The following is a 25816-nucleotide window of genomic DNA, read 5'->3' as shown; positions in this document are numbered from 1 at the left end:
TATATTGCTCCCGTTATAAGCCACTATAATATTTTTAATGTTTCAAAAATATCTTCATTTTTTATTTGGTTAGATTTTAATGTTATTTGTTGTTCCAGTTATTCTGAAGTAATTATAGTAATTTTCAAAGACTGTTCTGATACTGAGATAGTTAGTAGTCCTCCCTATTGCTGTTAAATCATGTGCCATTTTGATAATATGCAGATGTATATATAAAAAATGTTTCTAAAAATTTAATTGTAAGAATTCCCAGAATTTAAACCTAGGAAAATTCTCATTATGTTACTGTATATAACAATGAATTTGCATGGGTCATTATTATAAGGCATAACTTATGGTAGCTATTTAAGACTTGTTTTTTTTCTTCCTTACAGTATCTTCAACCAATCTTGTCACTCCTCCAGCAGTTGTCACTAGTCAACCTAAATTGCAGAATCCAGCAACCTCAGGCTCTCAGACAGCAACACCAGTTCTTCCTGCACCCAATACCGCTACAGTAGTTGCAACTACTCAGGTGCCTACTGGAAATCCTCCACCTACAATTTCTTTACAACCTTTGCCAGTGATTTTGCATGTTCCTGTTGCAGTATCCTCCCAGCCTCAGCTCCTACAGAGCCATCCAGGGACTTTAGTAACCAATCAGCCATCTGGCAATGTTGAATTTATTTCTGTGCAAAGCACACCTACAGTGAGTGGTCTTACCAAAACTCCAGTATCTTTGCCATCCTTGCCAAATCCCTCTAAACCAAACAACGTTTCTTCTGTGCCCAGTCCTAGTATTCAAAGAAACTCTCCTGCCAGTGCTGCACCATTAGGAACAACACTTGCTGTACAAGCTGTTCCAACAGCACACTCTATTGTACAAGCCACAAGGACTTCTTTACCTGCAGTGGGTCCATCAGGACTCTATAGTCCATCAAATAATCGAGGTCCTATACAGATGAAAATTCCAATTTCTGCTTTTAGTACTTCATCTTCTGCAGAACAGAACAGCGCTACCACCCCAAGAATTGGTAAGTCATCATATTGGTTTAGTAACAGAAATGCCAGGTGTATTAGTGACTTTTAGATGATTCAACTTTTTTTTTTTTAAGTGGCTAGTATTATTGGGAAAACAGGGTAAATAGACTTTCCTTGAGATTATTTTTAGCGATTTTCTAGATACCTAAGAGAAGTGATGTTTTTAAATTAAAGTTTGAGAGAGGTGTTTTTTTTTATTGAGATATATTTGCACATCTTTTGTGGGATATATTATGATAATCTGATACATGTATGCAATGTATAATAATAAAATCAGGGGAATAAGCACTTTCATCTCTTCAAAGGTTAATTTTTTAAATTTTAATTTTTGTTGTACTGGGAATTCAACCCACGTCCTTAATACTGAGCTACATCCTCAGTCAATTTTTTTTTAAGAGACAGGATCTTACCTAGTGACCCAGGATAAGCACAAGCTTCTGCGCCTTCTGTCTTAACCTCCCAGAGTTCTGGGATTATAGGCATGTGCCATCACACATAGCTCAACGGGTGGTTAATTATATCTGAGTTGGGAACGGCCTACTCTTCTAGTCACATTGAAATATTTCAGATTGTTTTAACCAGTAGTTACTCTTCTGTGCTATAGAAAATCAAAATTTCTCCTATCTTACCGGTTTGGTGCCCCTTACCAAATTGTCCTGAATGTCCTTCCTCCCTTCTGTCTTCCCAGTCTGATAGGAGGATTATCATGAGTGAGAAATTTGCATTTTATCTTATCTTTTAGTTCTTTTCCTAATTTTGGTGAGTTTTTAATTTAGCTTTATAGCAGTACTATGAATTTTATTATACATTTGCTAGGGATATCTAAATAGAATAAGTACATTTTAAGTCTCTGATTGAAACAATATATGCTTGCCAGAGAATAATAAAAAACACATATTTTTCCTACCCATTTAGAGAAGTCTGTTGTACATTCATTGCTCATGTCTTCTAAATTGAAACAATTTAAAAATAGATTCTTCCACCTCTGATTTACTACAAAATGTCTGATTTCTTGTTTTCTGTTTTCCCCCCATAGGATATATGATTGTTTGTATTTTACTTAGAGGTAATGAAAAAAAGAGAACTTGATTATACCTGTATTTAAAATTGCAGAAGCTATGTCTTTCTTTCCTAGAAAGCACACATTTTGTATGCATTCTTTCACATTTATCCTTACTTCTTTTAGAAAGCCAAACATAAATGGGTAGTATCATGTATATAATGAAATTTCTACAGTAGTTTTCTTATTGATGTAGTAACCATGACATAAGAAACATTTTAACATACAAAATTCAAATTACCTTGTTTTCCCCTTCTTTTTCTGCACTGCTGGGAATAGAACCTAGGTCCTCATGCTAGGCAATAAGATTACTTTTCAAGTAGACATAGCACTCCTTATTTTTTATTTGTCATGTAGTAATTAGTGAGCTTACTCTGTGTTCTCTCATATAAAATAGTGATGGCATTTCACAGAATTGTCAAGAAACTGATGGTGGATCGAAGTTAATGTTGGGCTAAAGCTGAATATCACCCCCATGCAGTGAACATCTGGGATGAGTAAACTGACATTCTATATGAAAATGAAATGGCTATTAATTTTAATATAGTTTTTAATTTAAATGTTTGCATAGTACAGTAGCAGTGTTAGCGTTAGATGATTCCACAGTATTCCTTAGTCAGTGTTCCATGTTTGCAACACAAAAAGGGATTCCTACTTTTAACGGATTGGTAACAAGATATGGGGGGGGATTCTTCTATTTTTCTCCAATTTCTTTTTCTTTTAGTTTTAGTGTTCTTTAATATGTCAAATGATTTATGATGGGCATTGTTTTAATTTGATTTTATAATTTGTCCTCTTTATGAAGTTTTGAAGTGAAGTTCACAATGTTTTAAATTCCTGGTCTCCTGAATAAGATATAGTCCAAAATATAGTATTTTCCTACAATACCAGGGCCTAAAAAGAAAGAAAATTCAGGAGATTATGTTCTTTAATGTTATGAATGCCTGTCCAGTAACGACTTCTACAAATACCAGATTTATAATTTCATCTGTCTGTTCTCTGAAGATTTTATGAACATTTAACAGGACAAAAAAGAGTATATTCAAAAATTGCCTAGTTGTTTCACTCTTTCAGTAGTACTGTGTCATTCTTTTTCAAATCTATTTACAGTGTATGCTTAATAGTTTTCATAATGATTAATCTCAGTGTAGCATTCTACTTTCGAGATAATTTTTATATTTTAGCATGTGTATTTAACACATTCATATTTACATTAGATATACAGATCATTTCAAGTTCCATGTAACTCACAGCTAAAAATAAATTATTATATAGTAAATAAAATTAAATGACAATCTTGTATGTTTTCATAATGTTAGACTGAATTACAAGAATATATATTCATCGATCATGCCTAATTTCATGGGTGCCATAAATGACATTAAAATAGATATTTGGTTGTTTAGTCTTCTAAAAGCCTAAATTAACACCCAATGGCAAATTTTTGCTGAATGTGAAAGTTGAAGCTAAACTTTGTATCCCTATTGTGAGGTTATATAATTAAAGGTTATATAATTAAAAATTTTCCAAGCCTATACTTCCAGAGGTGTTATTTACTTAAAGAATATGGTATATAACTAGACTACATATATTTGTATATATTTTATTACAGTTCATTATATTAGGGAATCTAAGTCAGTATTTTCTGTATATAGTGAAATCAGTGTCCTCCTGGGGCTCTTTTGGATAGTTAGGGCTCAGATTATAGTTATTTTTTTCATTCATGAGCTGTTGAATTGCCTGTATTGTTCGAAGGTTCTGTGGCTACACAGAAATGAGTAGAGTAGTCCCTGTGCTTATTAAGCTTGCAATCAAATAGGGAACTTGTCCATTGAGTTAGTAATTGTAAATGTGATGCTATTAAGACTACTGTTTTCTCTGAGACGATATGCGAGGACATGGGAGGTCTGGAAAGATATGTAATAATGAGCAAAAAGTGGTGGAAAGGAGGTTTATGGTTCTTTGAGGAGAGGGAGTGTGACATTTATGAATACTGGCTGAAGTGTAGAAAATGGTTTGGGGGGGATAAGAGTGGAATTAGGGAGAATACTTAGATGTTTGCAGTGAACTAAATGAGAAGTGGTGGTGTAAAAATGTAAGTTATTCAGGAGATAGAATTGGCAGTGCTTGCTAATTTATTGACAAAACATTAAATCATGAGAGAAATGTTGAACTCAGATAACAGGTTTCTTAAGCACTTAAGTCTTAAGTGCTCATACCATTTACTAAGATAGACTTGAAGTGCTGATTTGGGGGAGAGTTATATAGAATTCATTTATAACTCAGATCTCATTAAACATCTCTTGTTTCAAGAGTATAAGAAAACAAGAATTTAAACAAAACTTATTCAGCTTTTACTTTCTTTGAGTGTCTCGAATGAAGATTTTGCCTTCCATTTCTGTTCATACAGCAATTATCCCAGACCTACTGAGGGAATACTACAGGTTTATACTCCTTCTGTAAAACATTTTTATGACTATGGTAAAAATGTGGTATTGGTGAAAAGTGACCTGTGTTACATGAAATAACCTTTGAAGGATAACAAGATAGAAATACACCCCAATTTACAGAAGGACTTGGAGTTACAATTTGTTTTCACACCCTGACCAATTTTGTTGATTGATTGATAAATTGATTTATAAGTTTTTACTTTTAGAAGTCATCTAAAGTAGATGTTATACTAGAAGAAAAGGAAAAAGATGTATTTAAACTGTAAAATATTACATTAAATCAAAGGAAAAGTTCTATAATAGAAGAGGGCATAATAATTGAAAATCTAAAATAAATATTACTACAGTTCTGTGAGTAATTAACTTATTGCCCTGAGACAAGTCAGAATCATGTTGGATAACAGAACAATTGTGTTTTGAAAATGTGTATGTGTGACATATTATTAAGCAGTCTAAATCTTGAGGAATTTTTGTATGAGAATATTACAACAGAAAATGAAAACAAAACTCATCTACTTTTCATGTACTTTTCAAGTTACCTTTTTTTGTTTGAAAATCACAGTGCGTTTCAAATCTAAATGAATATTTTTTAACATTGCATATAAAAAATTTGATGTTTTGATAATATTATTACTATGTTTTAGAGATAACACTCCAGTATGTAAGATCACTAGCTTGGAATTAGTTTTATGTTAAATGGTCTCGAGGAACTCCAAAGCCCAAAACGCATGCCCACTTGCATTATGTGATGTAATTTTAAGATACTTTTTTGAAAAAAATAATCAATATATTTTTTCTACAGAAAGAATTTAAATCAGAAAATTGTTAAAGGCTTTCTGTTTACTTCCTTTCCCTAGAATACCTCCTTTACCCCACTTGAGTTTTAAAATGTCAAATTATATATGTGGTATGGAAAGACAGTTTTATCTTTGTTTAAACAAAAATGGTTTCTTCTGTATGTGTTCCAAAGATTTACAAATGAGAAGAATGACCTATTTTGAAGAAGAAAATGTTATTTCCAGAAAGAAAAGATGGAATGTTTCAGCTAAAGTCTTGATAATGTAATTAGCTATACTATAAAAGAGGAAAAGTCATGTTTGATAAAATTTAATGCCTTTCCTCCCACACTTCTTTAAAAATCGGGACAGAAACATATATGATTTATTTTTTCATGCTGTTCTGGAATAACATTTTTTTTTTTACCACAAACTTGAAACAAATTAATTAAAAATGAATAAAGAAATAAAAAATAATCAGTAATTGAACTACCAAAAAATACAAATTTTTTTCAAAGGGGCACACTGTAGTATAGAAGAATTATGTTTTGTCTAGTCATTTTCCTCATGTTAGAGGACTAAAGTTAGGTATGTTTTAAATTACTTTCCTGCGTGTTCCTTAGGATAGAATTTAAATTTCTTGGGTCAATGAGTAGATGAAGTTTTTTTTCTTCTGTATTATATATTTGCCTTTCTGAAGGGTACTATAGCAGTGATGTATGAGAGAATCCATTTACATATGTTGACAGAATAATAGTTGGAATAAATTACCAGAATTATTGTATGTACAGCAGCCTAACCTTTTACATAATGTAGTTGGTTTTTAAAAATGCCTTTTTTTTCCTTCTCAGAAAACCAGACAAACAAACCAATAGATGCTTCTGTTAATAAGAAAGCAACTGATAGCACAGCACAGGTAATGATTTTCCCTTCTACTTCAAAATAAAATTCTGATTACAGCCCAAAGAACAAGACTTTCATCAGTAGTCTCTGATACAGTGAAAATTGTTTTCTTACAACTGTGCAAACATTTTCTCACAGCTTCTCTTTAATGCTTGACAAGAATTGAATTTCTTTGCCTATCATTTCTCTGAGATAATATTAGTTCATTATATCACTGACTGTTTGGATTGTATGACAGTTTATTTACCTTCATGTACTGTAAAGATTCACTCTACATCACATAAATTTTTTCCAGGCCCTTCTTTTTGAGAGTATCTCTCTGGCCTACCCCACTGCTGTTCCACTCCTCCTTGCCTACCTCCATCCCCCATCATTGTGTTAGTTTCCTCAAAGGTTAACTTCTGGGGAAGGAAGTTTTTATCTCTCTGATAGTTTATTAGCACTTAACCTGTCTTGGTACTTTTTCATTAAATCCTAACCTCCCAGTAGTAGAGCAACTGCTTTTTTCTTAACAGTGTTCTTCCTAATTCTTCTATATTGCTTTAGATGTGGTAGATTTATAACAAGTGAATTAGTATTTCTTTTAATTGTTTCAAGAAACTCAAGTATTATTTCTAGTCTTGAGTATAAGTATGTCAGGCACAAATAAATGACATTTAAAAACAAGGTCATAATAATTATTACCTTTTTCCTTTAAAATCCTGACTTTTTGGTCAAGGCTAGATGTATGCACTATGTTTATAGATCCATAAAAGCTTTTAAAATATTTTATCTTACAGACTTCAGCAGGCTTTGTGTACAGTATTAAAGATTAGAGTTGTGTAAAATTGTTTGAGGTATTTTTCTAGAAGACATGGTATAGAAAAGGATATATTGTGGGAGGGTTTTTTTGGGGTTTTTTTTTGATACGGGTGTTATTGCTGTGTTGCCCAAACTGGCCTTGAAATCTTGGGCTCAAATGACCTTCTGCTTCAGCCTGTTGAATAAATGGAACTGTGGACACATGCCAGTATACTCAGCAGATCCTTTATGCATTTGTTTTTTGTGTTGTTCTGCTGAGTGAAACCAATATTCAAGTGATTTGTAATTGACAGCTATATAGGAAGTCTAACTTTACAAAGTTAACTTGAAATTAAAGAATTTATGGGCCAGGGATTTAGCTCAGTGGTTCCGCCACCTGCCTCGCAAGCACAATGTCCTGAGTTCGATCTCTGGTACCAAAAAGAAAAAAAAAAATTTATAAACATCTTTATTTCCTTCCTGATATTTATATTCCTTTCTGATATTTTTGTTTTCTCTCTGTTTTCTTACGTTTTGCTTTTTACAAGAAAACGAATGTTATAATGCCTGTAGTTTATCATTTAATAAATAATAGTGGTTCTTACAGAGCTTTTCTCTCCAGAGACATGTAACTATTTAAATTTAAATTTAATTGAAAAAAATCACTGGTTAAAATAAACTTATTTTAACTTTAAAAGCCACCTTTGGCTAGTGACTTCATTATTGGACAACACAGTTGTAAAATAGTCTCATCATTGGAAAAAGTCCTATTAAAGTACAGTTTTGGAGTTTTTTGCTGAAATATGTAATATCTACTGTACTACACTGTACTGTTATATATAATATATATACTGTTAAGTAACTATAAAAGCTTGATATACTTTCATTTGAAGAAAAATTAAAACAGTACAAAAATCTAATGATACCTAACACCTTATTCCAGAAAATCGAAAACACCGTGTATCACTCCATACGCCACAGTTTCTAGAATCTAAAATATTTAGTTTGTATTGTATTACATAACATAAATACATACAAGTACTTTAGCAAAACAGCTAACCTGTTAAAATGAAATTTTGTCCAAATAGCAAAGTTTCAGCTTTGAATGCATGTCAGTTAAGGATATGAATAATAAATATAAGAAGAATTTTATTATATACTAAGAAATTAGGGGAAGTATATATGTGCTTCCTGTTACAGAGTCACACTTGCTGGCTGGATTTTTTATTTTTTTTGGTAAAAATACAGTTTCTGTATTTGTTGTAAATACCTTTATTAATGTATGACTATTAGATTTTTGAAGATGTATTAATTATTGTTAGCTTTTTACCTTATGTGCCTCTTAGCAGATAGAAACTCATGTGAAACAGATATTCTATAATTCTTGAGCTATTACTTTCTAAATAACCTTTGGTTAACTCCTTTTTTCTATGCCAAATCTACTTGTACTTCATAACATCTGAAGACTATTATAAACTAGAAGAAATCTGAATGGCTAGTATGGAAATTATTTTTACTCAGGCATACCTAATTACCAGATGAATACAATGGTACCTGATTACTTGAAGAGTACCAAATAAATTATTTTGGCTAGAAAGGGTAGCCAGTCACAGGACAACTAACAGGGATAATTTCTAACTTGCACATCAAGTGCCAAACAACCAGTGCCAGTACAGAATTTTCGTGTCAGAATGCATCAAGCACCAAATTCAAGGAGTTTCAAAGCAGTCCAGTACTGAAGTCATAGTATATATAGTCATTCATCCCTTGGTATCTGTGGGGGATTGGTTTCAGGTTGCCCACAGATACTAAAATCCATAAATGCACAAGTCCCTTATACAAAACAGCATGGTATATCTTTAGGCTACTTATAATACCTAATACAATGTAAGTAGTATTTAGACAGTAAGTTCTTCACCGAAGATTTCTCCAAAGTCCCCTAAATAAGTATTTATTAATGCATTTCCTACAGTGAATTACTATATATTCTATTCATACATATATTTGTATAGTATATTATCAGCATATTTTATAAAACTTTATTCCCTTATCTTGCTGGCGGTAGTTATAGTATAGTTTTTAGGGAATCAAGATCACATTCACATTTGCTAATTCACTAGAGGACTTATAAAACTCCTTAGCAGGTTATATTAATGGTTATGGTTTATCATAGCAAAAGCAATGTAGAGTGAGAGCAACAGGAAAAATATTTTGAGTGGAGTTTGGAGTCTTTTAAGTCCTCCTGTGTCTGGGATCACACAGAATTTGCCTTCTCTTTGGCTTACTAACTGCAGGGATTTTTGCAAAGGCCAGATTTTAAGGGCTGAGACTTTTGGCAGGGGTGGTCACATAGACACATTTTCTATATAACTTGGTTGTGGCATTGGAAATTAAAGATCAACAGTGAAACCCAGGTGTACATCATCAATCATGATATTAGTGCAAAGTAATCCTGATGTGACAGTGTGGTGCAGTCCACTAAAGTGTATCTAAGAAAATTGCTAATCATTAATTGACTTCCAGGGACCACATTTCTGATAATTGGCTAAGCCACTATGGTTATGGTTTCCTTTGGAAGAGGTGTGAAAGGAGTGCGCACCGTCTTTTGTATTAGTGCTTTTCAGATGCTGAAGTGTCCTATTCTGGTCTTTTAAATGTTCTTATTTCACTACAAAAAAACCTACAAAGCACTCTTTGCTGTTTTGAAATTTTGTAGTGTTCAAATGACGCTAGTTACTTTGGGAATAAAACACAGTTAACTTTTAAATTCTCAATGTTAAAAATTATTTGATACACCATATTTTTGATGGCTTCATAGTGAAGGCTTCAGTAATATGTATAAATCTAGATATAAAGATATGGTATCTTTGACTAGATAAGTATTCTCAGATGTAATGTGTTATAGGAAGAAATGATAAACATGGATATAGTAAATATATGTATCTCAGTTTCCACCTAAGTGACATAGAAATAATAAGTTCCATAGTCAGATATCATAATCATAGCTCTTGTCCTGTTACTTAAAGTGACCTTTGGCAGTTATTTCACACCTAAGATTTTTTATAAGCTATAAAATAGATGTAATGCTAAAATTTACCTCACAAGATTATTATAAAGGTTAGATGTTAATAAGTGTAAAAAGAGACTGTAAAAATCCAGTCTGCTAAGAATGTTAATTATCATGACAATCTTATAAATGCTCTTAATAATTCTGAAATAATTACCATTTATCCCCCTCCCCCCCCGCCCCTTGGGTGGTACTGGGGATTGAACCCAGGTTCTTTACACTGAGCTATGTTCTCAGCCCCTTTTATAATTCTCTAATTTTGTGACAGGGTCTCACTAAGTTGCCCAGGCTGAGGTCAAATTTGAATCCTTTTGCCTCAACCTCCTAGAGTGCTGGTATAACAGGCATGGGCCACAAGGCCTGCTCTACCAATTGTATTTCTATAAAGAAAATCTATCCAGGAAACTTACTGTAGTGTGTGATAATAGATGAGCTGTATCTGTCATGTTATTATGAATAAAAAGTAATTTATAATTTATTAGCTTACGTCGTTGATTATGTCTTTTTCTCATCCTATATGAGAATGTTATGATATAAATTTTTCTCTGGACACTGCTTTAGTTGCATTCTGCAAGTTTTTTCTTTTTTTTAATGTTTGCAATATATAATAAATACATTGGTACATGTACATATTTCATCATGATCCTTATCTTCTCCCCTTCCTCCTGTCTCCCCCATCTCCACAACATCTGTCTCCTTCTTTCCCATCACTTATTTTGCTCCTAAATTATATGTACTTTAGGTTTCTCATATAATACTAAGCATGTAATATTTAACCTTTTTTATCTGATTCATTTGACTTAGCCTTGTGGTCTCAGAGTATTTCCATTTTTCTAAAAATTACTCTGTTCTTTATACCACATTTTCTTTTTCCATTCATGTGTTGGATATGTAGAATGCTTCTAAGATGTAGTTATTATGACTTGTGCCACTGTAAATATGGATATGAATACATAACTGTAATATGTCTTTTCACTCCTTTAGGAAGATACATGGCAGAACTACAGCTAGATCAAATGGAATTTCTGTCTTTTGTTTTCTTAGGAAGCTTCATACTGATTTCCACAGTGGTTGCACTAGTTTACATTTCCACCAGTGTAGAAGGGTCCCTTTTTACCCACAGCCTCATGAGCATTTGTTGGTTTTTTTAGGTTTCTTTTTTGTTTATTTTGGGTTTTTTCGGGGTGATGTTGAGGTTGAGACAGGGTCTCACTATGTATGTTAGGCTGGCCTTGAACTCATTATGCAGCCCAGGCTGGCCTCAAACTCATGGTGGTCCTCCTGCTGTGGCCTCCCAAGTGTTGGGATTAATGTTTTTTTTAGTTCTTGATGATAGTTATTCTTTTTGAATTAAAATGGAATCTTAGTATTGATTTGTGTTTCTCTAATGACTGAAGATGCCAAATACTTTTCATGCACTCATTCACATTTATACTACCTCTTTTAAAAAGTATATTCTGTTGCCTATTTTTTGAATGAGTTTTTTATTTTGGGTAGGCCTAACTTTTTGAGTTCTTTGTATATTCTGTATATTAGCCCTGTCTGAGGAGTACCTGGCAAAATTGTTTTCTGTTCTGCAGGTTGTCTCCTTTGCTATGCAGAAGTTTTTTAATCATAACAAATATGATCCCTTTTGTTGACTGTCCGTGTTACTTCTTATGCAGTTGAATTTCTATTCAAAAAGTCCTTGCCTTTGCCTGTGCAAAACTTAAAGAGTTTTACTGCAAATTTTTATTTGTCCCATTTTCATGTAATTTAGTTCTTTGTTATTTCTTTTTGGGTCTTGGGTTGCTTATTATATGTTATTTAAAATTTGGAGATTTTGCAAGTATTGTTTTGTAATTAATTTCTCATTTGATGCTGTTGTGTTTAGGAAATTGTCCTCTGTATGATTTCATTACTTAAGTACCTTAGATCTTATTATAAAGCCCAAAATGTGTATCCTAGTGAATGTACCATTACACTTGAAAACATTGTCTTGGTGTTGAGTGTAGTATTCTGTAAATGTTAGGGTAATGTAGTTAATGGTGTCCTTTGAATCTTCTATATGTTTACTGGATAATGTCTTTTTTTTTTTTTCCTTTTTTGGGTACTGGGGATCGAACTCAGGACCTTGCAATTGCGAGGCAGGCAGCAGAACCACTGAGCTAAATCCCTGCCTGGATAATGTCCTTTTGGTCTAATGTTTTTTCTACTACTGAGAGTAGTGTATTACTCCCAATATAATGTGAATGTGTCTGGTTTTTCTTTTAATTTCATCAGTTTTACTTCATATGTTTTGATGCTCTATCGTGAGGTATATATGTTTTTCCATAATGTATAATCTATAATCTTGTTAACCCACCAACATCTTCCTGATACATTGACCCTTTTATCTTTAAAGGTTTTATCTTTTATCTCTTGTCTTTTTTTGTCTTCGTATTTTTTGTCTTTTGTCTCTTGTATTTTTTGTCTTTGGTAGTAACAGTCATAGCAGCCAGCCTTTCTCTTTTTTACTGTATGCATGTTAGCTTTTTTCAGTCTTTTACTGTTAACCTGTTTGTGTCTTTTTATTCAAAGTGAATCTTAACAGGCAAGAAAAATTCGATTTTTTGCTTTGTTATCCCATCTGATGATCTTTAATTTTTTTTTTCTTATTTGGTACCGGAAATAGAACTCGGGACCTTGAGCTTGCGAGGCAGGCATTAGAACCACTGAGCTAAATCCCCAGCCCTGATCTTCACATTTTGATAGTAGTTTTTAAGTCCTTTTACAGTTAATATATCTATTGATATGGTCTGCTATTTTGCTTTTTTAAAAAATTTGTTTCTGTGTGCCTTCTTTCTTGCTCTGTTTTCTGCCTGCTTTTTAGGTATTCTATTTTCATTCCTTTATTGGCTTTCTAGCTATGTGCTTTCTTTTTTTTTTTTCAAATGGGTTACTCTAGGGTTCATTTATTTCTATATTAGAGAGGAGTAGTCTAGCCCTGTTGGCCAGGCAGACCTTGAATTTGCTATCCTCTTGTTTCAGCTTCTCAGTTAGCTGACATTAGACACATACTTCTACTATGCCTGGTTCTGTTCCCAGGTTTATAATACATATCTGAATCTTAAAGTCATATTGTTATATTAGAGTTAATATTGAATTACTTAGATCACTGATAGGAACTTTTCAGTTTTATATCTACATTTACCGCCCCTCCCCCAATGCTCTTTCTTTATATGTTACCTTCTTCTTTCTTGATTTTTTGATATAAAGATAGATTTTTACTGAAATTTTTTTAAGCAAAAAATTTATTGGTATATTTTTGATATACATAATAATACTCATCATAGGGAATTTGTATCTGTACATGGTAAGTCTTTTTTTCCCATTCTCCCCTCCCTTCGACCCCTCATCCCCTCCTTATTTACAAAAGCTTTGTTTCCAGTTTTTCCTTCTATTCTTTTTTTTTCCTGATCCTTATTTCCTTTCCTCTTCTCTCCTCCTTTGTTCCTCTTCTCATTTGAATATTTTCTTCCTATGAAATCTTTCTTATTAAATGGAGCTTAGGTAGTTTTCACATTTATTCCTTTTTTCCTCTCTTTTTTAGACTGGAAAATTTCTGTTGATCTACCTTCAGTCTCCATGAGTTGTTTCTGTCTGCTGCAGTCTACTCCTTGTGTACTTGTTTTTTATTTTAATAACCATTCTTTTCCACCTTATTTTCTTTTTGCCTTTTAATTTCTACTTCTCTTTTGAGATTTCCTGTTTGTGAATGCATTAATACCACATTTTCTTTTAATTCTTTGAACACATTTTTAATAGCTATTTTTATGTCTGCTGAGTGCAACATCTGGCTGTGCTTGGAGTTAGCTTCTGTTGACTTTTATCCTAAATTGGATTCCACTTTATCAGTCTTTGCATGTTCACTTCTTTTTTTTTTTCTCAAAACAATGGATTTTGAAAACTGCACTTTCTTAATGATATGGTATGGTGAATGGATTCTTTTCCATTCATTGAGGCTTGTTAGCAATTTTAATTTTGAATTTTATTTTTGGAGTGTTTGTAAATTATTTTTGTGAAATCATCATACAAAGATTTGTAATTATAAGATTTAGCATTATTGTCTTGAGATTGGGCCTGTATTTTGTAGTCAAAGAGTTATTTTCTTTAGTTTCATTCACATAGTTTGAGTTTGGTAAATCAAAACCCTAATTATTTGGAGTTGATTCAGAGTATGTCAGTGTAAATGATGATTATCATTTATTAACCAGCTATGTGTCATGTGTAATGCTAAGCATTTCATATATATGTGTGGATTAATCCTCACAAAAGCTTCAACATCTATATTTTAGAAATTGAGGAAATTACCTTTAAACACAAAGCCTCAAAATTTAGTCTTTTTTGACTTCAGAATCCTTGTTCAGTGGATCTGTTGTCCGTCCTTCTCTTCTTTTGTCACTGTTCTGCAGTTTTAAAGGTGTGTTTTCGGGTTAGGGGGGTCTTGATTGATTTTGAACAGTAGGTTGACTTTGGTTAAAGTTGATGTACATTAATTGCATATCATGCCATACTACACCAGTTTTTTTAGGGAAAAAGATAAGACAGATTTAGATATTTTTGTAATCTAATTCTGTCTTTAAAGATTGCCTTTGAGGTTTTGGTGAATTACTAATTGATAATTTAGAAATAACATTTCAATTGCCAGGAAATGAATGATGCTTGTATTCAATCTCACAGCACTTAAAACATCTAGTCACTTCAGTAGCTCTATTAAAGTGCTGTGAATTTTTTAAAAGTCTAGAATTTCTTTCGAAAATATTTGAAAGTTGTATTTTTATGGGAGGAGTTTAACTCACGAATATCCTGGGGCATTTCCTCCACACACTGTTTCATCACATAAATCCATTTAGGGATCCACAGCGAACCAAGGTGCTCATTATTCATCTTTCTCTTCACTGTGAACACATTTTGCCTTTATACCTCCCAATTTCCTTTGTATAATGCAGTCATTTTGTTTTTCAGAGTGGAAAAGCCACTGGCAGTGATTCAGGTGGTGTCATTGATCTCACAATGGATGATGAAGAAAGTGGATCTTCACAAGGTACTTAAAAAGTAATGGTATTAAGGAATGCTTTGCTATCATTTTTTCCTCTTAATATACTACAGTCTTCTGTGAAGACAGATGTCTAGAGCATTATGTTTAGTGTATTTTTATCTTGTTTAAAATGAGGGTTTCTAAAATTAGAATTAAAAAGCAGAAATCAAATTTTGAAAAGAATATGAGCAAGGTATAGAGGAAAATAGCAGTTAGGAGACTAGTTAGTTGATGGAACAATTTCTGGTTTTGTATATGTTACTTCACTTGATCCTTGCAATAAACTTGTTATAGTTGAAGGAACTTGCTTTATTTAGAGAGGATGTGTCAGAATCATAAGAGACCTAGTAATCAAATCTAGGACTTCTGACTCAACATTAAAAGTTCTTTCTTTATATATGTGTGTGCGCACCTCCTGTAGATACTTCTAAATGTGTGTATATATATATTTTTTTGTATAAATTTAATTGTGGTTCTTTGAGTTATTTCTTTAGCATTTTGTAAATAAATATGAAAATAGCACACTGAAAATTCTCAGTATTCTGAAATATAGTATTTAGAAACTTACTGGATAAATATTAAACTATATTCCAGTTATTCTTCTATATTGTTAATAGATACTCTATTAAAAGTTCCATAGTTAAATATTCTTGGGAAATACTGAGCTAAATTTCAATGGTTTTTTTTTTCCTTAGAATTCTCTGAGCCTTTATTATATTACAGCATTTATAGTATAAGTCTGTAGTTATGTTCTGAATATAAAATGTGTCACAGAATTACTTACAAACTGTTCACATACTTATCTGTAAAACTCTGTAGTAGTAGTGATGCATTCAGAAAACCTAGCAGATGCTTAAGTAAGTTGTTAACCTTAAAGATACTGAACTTTAAGAGCTAAAGATGTTAAAAGTCACATTTTAGTTCGTTTTAGGAAAATTAATAGCTGTACAATTGATTATGTAATAAGGTATTTTTGTTTCATTTTGATTTTTTTTTTTTTTTGGTATGAAATACAGTTGGGAAATTTATGTCATCCATCAGTATTGAACTCATACCAGTATGATTATTCTTTTAAGAGTTTACATTACCTGTATTGCTTTCACTATTTTCTTATGTGCATATTTCACTATAATGAATCCCTAGGGAACAAAAATAAATACAGGTTTTTTTGGTTTTTTTTTTTTTTGGTACTGGGGATCAAACTCGGGTCCTTGCGCTTGCACAGCAGGCGACAAAACCACTGAGCTAAATCCCTGGCCCTAATACAGGTTATTTTTTGAGAAGACATAGAAGAGCTAATTCTCGATTAAAATGTAAAGTAAGCAAGCTTATTTGCATTGCTCTGGCTATTTGACTTTCTAGCATCCAAGTCTTCTGGGTGCTCTTGCCATTGTCCCATCTTTGAGTTCATCTCTAAATTCTCCCATTTTAAAGTACATTGTTCTTATCCAACACCAAAAGTATCATTTGCTAAAGCCTTAACTTTTATTTACATTTTGGTGTTGAATTTCATAGGACAGAAGTCTGTGAACATCATTTTAGATAGAAAGACTTTTGGCTCATATCATTTAATATGATGTGCTTTAAGGGATTTGTCTGAGGTTCAAACATTTATTGCATAGACTTTTGAAGACCTTTTTATTATACTAGACATTGTATGTGTATTTTATTTTAAAGACTAGATAATAATGGTGAAGTAGCCATTTGTGTTAGCAAACAAATCTATACAACACTGAATAGTTGAAATTCAAAATCTCAGTGAAAACTTACCAATTTATAGTACTTGTTTAGGAGGATGTCTCATACAAGTATGTAGATAAATAGATACATATTTAGGTAAGCAGTGTAACTAGTTTAGTTGACATGGTAGTATATTGATCCAAAAATAATTTCTTTAATTTTAAAAAAAGCTGAATTCTTGTAAATGTGAATTAGAATCTTTTAGAAGAAACAGTGAAAATATTTAAATAGCTTCTAGCTTGGTTTTCAAATCAGCAAAAATACATCTCTGATTAAATCAGAAAGACATTATTCTCATAAAGATAGGTAAATGTGATGCCTACATGGCGAGCAAAAATAAAATTCACCCATAAAGGAAAGACCTGTGTTTTGTAAAGTTTTTTGTATTATTAATCATAATACCTCACTTTTAATTAACAGACTCCAAAAAAGTCAGTCACACTCCTATATCAACCATGGGTTCTTCTCAGCCCATGTCTCGACCATTGCAACCCATACAACCAGCGCCACCTCTTCAGCCATCTGGAGTGCCAACAAGTGGACCATCTCAAACTACCATACACTTACTACCTACAGGTAAATTTTCTGAATTATTGACTAGGCTCTAGTTTTACCTGCAGAGGATTGTGACTGTGGAATTAAGTGGAAAGATTAGACAGAAAATGAAGAATAAATCTCATTATTACTTTGAAAACAGTATTTGTCTTTTTGAATGCAATATAACTTAGTTTGGCTGTCTTAAGTAGCAGCACTGTAGAGAATTATTATAAAGGAGGCTTAACCTCTGGGTCTTTGTCATCTGCCACTGTGAAGAGCAGAAATGAAGGAGTTTCTCTGGAAGAGCTGGTTAAAATGATGTGTTCTGTGTACAACCAAGACATTATAATTGATCAAACGAGTTATTTAAGTGAGTCTTATCTTTAATTTCCTTTGACTGGCCTGACACACAGTTATGAAGTAAACACTAATACTTTATTTGCTACATTTCAAGAAACTATAAATCAGACATTTTCAAGGTAAAGCCTGTATCACCAAAATTGTTTAGAAGCCAATCAAGACAATTTGTCTTCTTGCGTATTAGTCTGTTGTTTGGAAATGTATTGCAAAGTATGTATATTAAGCACTCTTCTAATTAAGGAAAACATTGAGTTAAAATGAGATTTACTCAATGAAAATTCTCCTTAGAATACCAAAATAACTTGTAGGAAAAAGGATATTTTGTAGTGATTTAGTAAACTATTTGTTAACTAGTCTTTCAATAATGAAATTGTTTTTGAGGCAATAAGTGCCTAACGGTTTGGCATAGGTTTGTTCAATTTCAGAATTCTAAATGATTATCCAGAATTTCCTGTCATTTAAACTATATTTTACTTTGTTGACATTGCCACTAAAAACAATGTGTTTATATGACTTTATTTCTGGCATAGAGGTTTTATATTGATTCTCATATTGAAGTACTACTAGTCTATCTAAATAGGCAGTTACTATTAAATTTAACCTTCAGAGCAGTGATACCTATTTCTTTACATTTATACAAAGTTATAATGACAGTTACCTAATTTAGGTATTTTAGACGGAAATGTCATGATGAAGTACACGAGCATAATGGAGAGAGAACTGTTACTTCTTTTTTTTTTTTTTTTTTTTTGGTACCAGGGATCAACTCTGGTCTTTGCACTTGCACAGCAGACAGCAGAACCACTGAACTAAATCCCTGGCTCCAAACTGTTCTTTCTTATATACTTTCTTCCCTTTTCTGAAGGCTCACATTGAAACTCACATATAAAGTCTGAAATGTCTTTAGTTGCATTTATTTTTTATTTTATTGTGCTAGAGATTGAACCTGAGGCCTAATACAAGCTAGGCAAGCGCTCTACCACTGCGCTACATCTCTAGGCTGCAAGATCTTTTTAGTAAAGAAACTTGAAAGGTGTGGTAGTATATACCTGAAATCCCACCACTCTGCAATCACAAGTTCAAACCCAGCCTTGGCTACTTAGTGAGGTACCCTGTTTCAAAATAAAAAATGAAAAAGGCTGGGGATGTAGCTTAATACTAAGGCCCTGGGTTCAATCCCCAGTACTGGAAAAAAACTATATAAAAATATTTATTAAATTTTCTATTATATAGTTACTATACAATCGTGTGATTCTAATTCAGAGAATTATGAACAAGAAAATGGTGACTCTTAACACTGTTATCGTCAGTCCTGGTAGCACTCACCTATAGTCCTATTTGGGCGGCTAAGGCCAGAGGGTCACTTAAGCATAGGAGTTTGAGAACAACCCAGGCAACAGAGCAAGACCCCATCTCTTACACCAAAAAGTCACATACTTCTCTCCTTTTTGAGACAGGTCTTGCTGTGTGTTTAAGGCTGGTCTCGAACTCACTATGTAGCCCAGGCTGTCCTCAAACTCAAGTAAATCCTCCTGCCTCAGCCTTCCAAAGTGGAATTACAGGCATGTGCTGTTACTTCCAGCAAAAAATTACATTATTATAGTTCCATTGTAAATAAATGTTTAGGACTCATTTAAAAAAAATAAATATTTTAACATTACGCAAAGTATGCTGTCTGTAATATAGATGCAAAGAATGTTGGAATAGGGGAGAGATAGACAAAAATGTGAATTATACTAGGGAGCCAGAGATGTAGGTTGATCTGGTGGGGGGGAGTGTGCAAAAATGTTAATTAAAATAGCCAGCCAGTTTCATAGCCTGTGGGAATAACAGTATAGTTTTAGATTTATACTTCCTTGAGAGAAGGCCCTGAGGGCCAGTAATTCTACTCTACTAAGAACAATGTGAAATTGAAGAGGGAAAAATTGCTCTTTTAAGTCATTCCTATAACAGTCATATTCTTAAATGTAGGTCCTTTTTAAAAAATGTTCACATGATTGTAATCTAGTCAAACTGAAGAGTGGGAAGGGAATTAGATAGGATTGAGGTATTCTTCTGAAGCTTGGATTTTAATACTGTTTATTTTGATTGGCTTTGTCATTCATCCTTGCAGGATTACAAAGGAGACTGTTATCTCTCTTTCCCTGTTTTAGTTAATTAGACTTTATGTAAGGTTAAGAATCATTTAATACTGTTCACTTAATATAGATTCTTCTGCATTCTCAATACATTTTTCTACTTTCCACTAGCTCCAACCACCGTGAATGTAACACACCGTCCAGTAACTCAGGTGACCACAAGACTTCCTGTACCAAGAGCTCCTACAAACCATCAGGTGGTTTATACAACTCTCCCAGCACCACCAGCTCAGGCCCCACTGCGAGGAACTGTTATGCAGGCTCCTGCTGTTCGCCAGGTCAATCCTCAAAATAGTAAGAGACTTTTTTTGCCTATAGTTCTGAGGTATATGTAGTTCCCTTCAGCATTTAGTTGAAGTAGCTTATATTAGTGTTAGATTTTGCAAAAAGTTCTTGTAATATATTAAGGCTTTTTTTCCCGGTACCAGGAATCGAACTCAGAACCTTGCGCTTGTGAAGCAGGCGCAGCACCACTGAGCTAAAAGTTTAATCTGTTGTACAGCATAGTTTTATTGCATAGGTTAATAACAGTGAATTGTGTACTTGAAAGTTGGTAATACATACATTAATTAACTTGATTTAGCCATTCCACAATTACACATTTCAGAACATAATGTTATATATACAGTATAGTGTTCTTTATTAAAAATAGTTTTTAAAAGTGGCCCCTAAAATCTTATTACTCATTCACTTTTCTCCCCTTAAGAAAGTTAATCAGAGAAAATTGGACATATGTGCTATATGTTTAACTTTATTTTTGGACTATGCTATCATAGTACCTTATTTGATACTGGTCTGTAATCTGTTAAGAGATGCTCTGTCTAATTAAAGTGGAAATAATCAGTTGTGGCTTAGCCCATATGATGGAAATCATGGTAAAGGATAGCTTCCAAAAGAAGAAAGTCTTAAAAGATAGAAAAGGTGGAAATGAAATGAAAATATTAGAGGAACCTTGTAGTTTCCTATATATATTATATATTAGTTGTATATGTGTATATATGCATATATATGGGCAACATGTTACATAAATGTTGTAAGATATGATATACTTATATATACTATATATACATTAGTAAAATATATACTATACATAGTAAAATAAAGACAAGTTTATATAAAAGCTGTATTTAAAGTTTAAAGAGAATTAATAAAGTGAACCACCCATGAACTGTCAGTATCTATAAGCCTACTAATGTAACCATTTCTACCATTCTTTTCTATTGGTCATTCTTTTCTTCAGTTTTATCACCAGTATGCATGTAACTAAAAAAAAGTACATATATATATGACTTATTTTTGAAAAATTTAATAGTGAGGACAAATCTAGCTAAGTAGCGAAACTGCAATAATATTATTAGATGATAGCTTCAGGAGAAAGTAAACTATGTCTCTGGATCATAATTTGGCTTAAGAAGACAGGTTGATAATGATTGTGAGTGAGTGCTGGGAAACTAGATTCACCATAATCAGGACATCTGGCAGAGCTATAGTTTGGGCCAGATGCTGAATGTATGGTTGAAACAGTTAATCACTCTAAATTTTCTACTTCTGTAACCTGGGGTATTTTATAACAGTTTTCTGTGGTGTGAAATGAGTATCTTCACCTGGCCAGCAGGGCATGGAGAGAAAGAGGAACCTCATTAATGTAAGACAAGGACAACTTTTTGAGCTTTCTGTCCTCTTTGAAAGTGTGAGCCAGGAAGGATCTTTACAAAGACAGCTTCCATGTGTTGTCTTTTGAGTCACACTGTTCCTTCTGGCTTGTTTGCCTTCTCCGTGTGTTGGGCAAGTGTTGTAGGACTTTTGTTTGTATTTCTGCTAGTAGGGATATGTATTTTTTTTCTGTATTTGATCTCTGTTCTTGTATTTCATGTTTTCCCTCTTTCTGCATTTTTTTCTTTCGCATCAGTGGCACACATTCTCCAGTGCTTATGTGAGAAAGGGTTCATGGGAATGTTAGAGTTTGGAGTTTTTTTTAAAGTATACTTTTAAGAAAACATACACACAGTATATTTGCATATATAGAGATTTCTTTATCCTCACACTTAAATGATAATTTGGCTGAGTGTAGACATCAAGGTCAGAAATATTTTTCCTTTTGAATTTTAAAAACATTGCTTCACTGACTTCAAGTGTTTAGTCAGTGTTCCACCAAATTTACAGTAGAATTCTGATGTCTATTCCTTAATTTTCCTTTGTAGGTGTTACTGTTCGAGTGCCTCAAACAACCACATATGTTGTAAACAATGGACTAACCCTGGGATCAGCAGGACCTCAGCTCACAGTGCATCACCGACCACCACAAGTGCATACTGTAAATGTTGGTGCTTAGCTTTACTAAGTTCTCAACTAGAAAACTGTCAAATAGTTTTTAAATTAATTTTATTGGTACACTTTGGATATACATAAAGATCACATTCATCATAGGGAATTTGTACCTATACATAATATATCTTAATTCTTCTTTCTTATCCCCATTCTCCTCTCTTCCCTTCAATCCTTCTTCCTCTCCTTATTTACAAAAGCTACATTTCTATTTTTTTCCTTCTGTTCTTTTTTTCCCTTCCCCCTTTCCCCTTCTCCTTCACTTGTTCTCTCTCCATTTGAACATTTTCTTCCTACTTCTCAATATTTGTTATCCATTTTGGTCCTTATTTGTGCTTTCAGTTTCTTATACAAGAGAAACAATCCAATATTTAAACATGTCTGTCCGATTTATTCCACTTAAAAGTACGTTCTCAAGGGTACATCCATTTACATAAAAATGTCTCAAGTCTATCTTTATGATAGAGTAGTATTCCATTGTGTATAAAAACCACATTTTCTTTATCCATTCATCTGATGATGGACATCTTGGCTGTTTCCAAGATTTAGCTATTGCAAATTGTGCTGCTATAAACATGAGTATGCATGTATTGCTGTGGTATGATGCTTTTAACTCTTTCGGGAAGATACCAAGAAGGGTACTAGCTGGGTCAAATGGAACCTCAAGTTTTAGTCTTTTGAGGAATCTCCAATACTGATACTCATATTGGTTGTACCAATTTACACTCCCACCAATAGTGGAGAAGGGTTCCTTTCCCCCTGCAGCCTTGTTAGGATTTGTTATTGGTTGATATCTTGATGATAGCCATTCTTTCTGGAGTGAGATGGAATCTCAGTGTTGTTTTAATTTCTATTTCTTGAATGACCAGTGATGTTGAACATTTTTTCATATATTTATTTTCTGTTTGTACTTTTTCACCTGAGAAATGTCCATTCATTTCAGATGCCCATTTTTGGATTGTGTCTTTAAATTGGGGGAGGGGATCTGATTATTTTGAGTTCTTTATATATTCTAGATATTATTCTTTTGTCTGAGGAATAGCTGGTGAAAGTTTTTCCCCATTCTGTGGGTTGTCTCTTCACTCTGTTGATGATTTCTTTTGTTGTGCAAAAGCTTTTTTAATATGATGAGATCCTAGTTGCTGATTCTTTGTAATATTTCCTGTGGGATTGTGGGTTTGTTCATAGTCTTTGCTTACACCTCTGTCTTCAAGAGTTCTACCTATTTTATCTTCCAATAGATAAAGTTTTCTGTTTTAATACTTAGATCTTTGATCCATTTTGATTTTAGTTTAGTGTGTGGTGAGAGATATGGGTCTAGGTTTAATCTTTGGCATGTGGAAAGCCAATTTTCCCAGCACTGTTTATTAAATTATTATTTTTCCAGTGAAGGTGTTTTTGGCTCCTTTGTCAAAGATAAGGTGGCTGAGAGTATTTGGAGTTATTTCTGCATCTTCTATTCTGTTTCTTTGATCCTCGTGTCTTTTTTTTTTTGAACACAGGATATCTTTCCATTTTCTGATATCCTCTTTGATCTCTTTTTAGAGTACTGTACTTTTTAATATAAAGATCTTTTACTTCCTTTGTTAGATTGATTCTAGTGTTTCATTTTTCTTGATGCTATTGTGAAAGGTTTTGTTTCCATAATTTCTTTCTCAGTGAGTTTGTTATTTGTGTACAGGAATGTTATTGTTTTTTGAGTATTGACTTTGTATCTTGCTATGCTCCTAAATTTGGTTTTTAAATCTAGGAGTCTTTTGGTGGAGTTTTTGGGGTGTTCTATGTAGAGTATCATGTCATCCGCCAAGAATGAAAAATTTAACTTCTTCCTTTCCTATCCTTTTTTTTAAATTTTATTTTTTTTTGGTACCGGGGATCAAACTCAGGTCCTCGCGCTTGCGCAGCAGGTGGCGAAACCACTGAGCTAAATCCCTGGGCCCTATCCTTATTTTTTTATTTCTTTCTCTTGTCTTATTGCTCTGGCTAATGTTTCCAGGACCATATTGAATAGGAGTGGTAATAGTGGGCATCCTTGTTTTGTTCTTGGTTTTAGAGTGAAAGCTTTCAGTTTTTGACCATTTAGTATGGTTTTCACTGTTGATTTGTTATAGATGGCTTTTATCAAATTGAGATAAAAACTTTCTATTCCAGTTTTCTGCAGTTTTTATTTTCAAAGAAATACTTCATTTTTATTATCTTTTAGGCATAGACAGATATGTTAATCCATTTCCACATACAATTCCTACAGTCACATATAGGGAGTAAATCTTCAACTGATAAAACCTGTCTCCTTTTGCCAAAGAGTTAAACTGGAGATACAAAACCTCAGAAGTTAAAGATTGTGAATTATCTTCCTTCCTGCTATCACTCTGCATATGCTTACCATTATGGAAGTAAGCTTTCCTCTTTATCTGGCATTGACTCAATGAGAATAATGTTGTCCCTTCTTTTCCTGGCAAAGTGTCTGCTCTTGGTCCCGAGCTCTGGATTTCTTTCTGGTTCTGACAACTGTTTTTGGACTTAGTTAACCATTGCAAATGGAAGCAAATCCGTAACTGTAGTATAACCCTGTCTCTCTGTCTCTTGTCCTCTTGCTTCTTTCTGTGAACGTATCTTAGGAGTAAAACTTTAAACCTCTGATCTCTCACACCAAAAGAAGAAAAGAAAGAAAGTTAATATGGAAGTAATCTCACTTTAGTGTTCATGGTTTATTGTGGAAAGCAGGTGTTTAAAAATTTTAGAATTTCTTTAACAAAATTTTTAAAAGAAAAGAAAAAAAAATCACAATATTTACAGAAATAACAGAATGGCTTAGCCATGCAAAACAAATAACTTTGGTTTTTCCCCTTTTACTTTGGTTTCAATATTGACCATGATTCAATTTTTTTCTGCCAAATAAAACTTCAATAAATCAAAGTTTAGAGGCAAAATAACATATTTTTCTTTTTTTCTCATAATATTTTATACAACATTGAATCTAATAGAATATTTTATGTATTTAATCCATACCAATGCACTACAGGAAACTTTCATTAAACTGAGCCATTATTGCCCAGACAATAAATGGTTTGCAAATGTACAATAACTTGTGTTTCTAAATAATGCAGAAGTGGCAAAACATTATTCCTAATCTCCATCTGGCATTAATCTTCAATTAATTTTTCATTGCCTTCATAAATTTTTATTCCATGAGTCTAAAAAACACCAGTTTTCCTCTCAGACAATATTGTTGTTTATCTGGAAATCTAATGTTCATTTTTTTCAGTTAGAGTTATGTAATTTCTGGGACAAAAATGGCTGTGTATTATTTTCCTAGAAACCAGGCACCTGCCTGAATGAGCAAAGTTTAAAAGTCTAGTCACAAGGAGCTATTGGCCCATATCCAGTCTACTTCAAAAAGTTTCCATTTATACTACCACCTTAAAAATTCCTCAAGCATAAAACATGTTTATAAAGTTACAAATTTGAATGTAACTAAAGATATATAGACATTTTATTATTACACTTTCATGTACTGCTTGATAAATTATGTACCAGTTAAAAACACTAAATTATCTCAAGATGCATTCAGTATCTGTAGCGCAGTTAAAAACACACATGA

General features: G+C 32.9%; 1 protein-coding gene across 13 annotated transcripts in view; it reads left to right on the top strand.

Annotated features, from left to right (window-relative positions):
* The window catches only part of Atf7ip (activating transcription factor 7 interacting protein), a 136536-nt gene that overhangs the window by 98183 nt on the left and 12537 nt on the right, over positions 1-25816 (top strand). For 7 of the 13 annotated variants that reach the window (XM_087214064.1, XM_013072535.3, XM_013072534.3 and 4 more), the window contains exons 9-14: positions 375-1013; positions 6158-6222; positions 15043-15121; positions 17276-17431; positions 20002-20184; positions 22092-22210. In XM_087214064.1, coding sequence (XP_087070190.1) covers positions 375-1013; positions 6158-6222; positions 15043-15121; positions 17276-17431; positions 20002-20184; positions 22092-22210 — 1241 coding nt within the window. The remainder of the gene's footprint in view (positions 1-374; positions 1014-6157; positions 6223-15042; positions 15122-17275; positions 17432-20001; positions 20185-22091; positions 22211-25816) is intronic. The other 6 variants (XM_087214065.1, XM_004845838.4, XM_004845837.4 and 3 more) reach the window with 2 other exon arrangements.

Source organism: Heterocephalus glaber, unplaced genomic scaffold (genome assembly GCF_053883595.1).
Source record: "Heterocephalus glaber isolate CG9 unplaced genomic scaffold, H.glaber_assembly_v1.0 deba00001444, whole genome shotgun sequence".
Classification (NCBI taxonomy): Eukaryota; Metazoa; Chordata; class Mammalia; order Rodentia; family Bathyergidae; genus Heterocephalus; species Heterocephalus glaber.
Note: the sequence above shows the minus strand (reverse complement) of the source record. Positions and strands in the feature narration are given on the sequence as shown.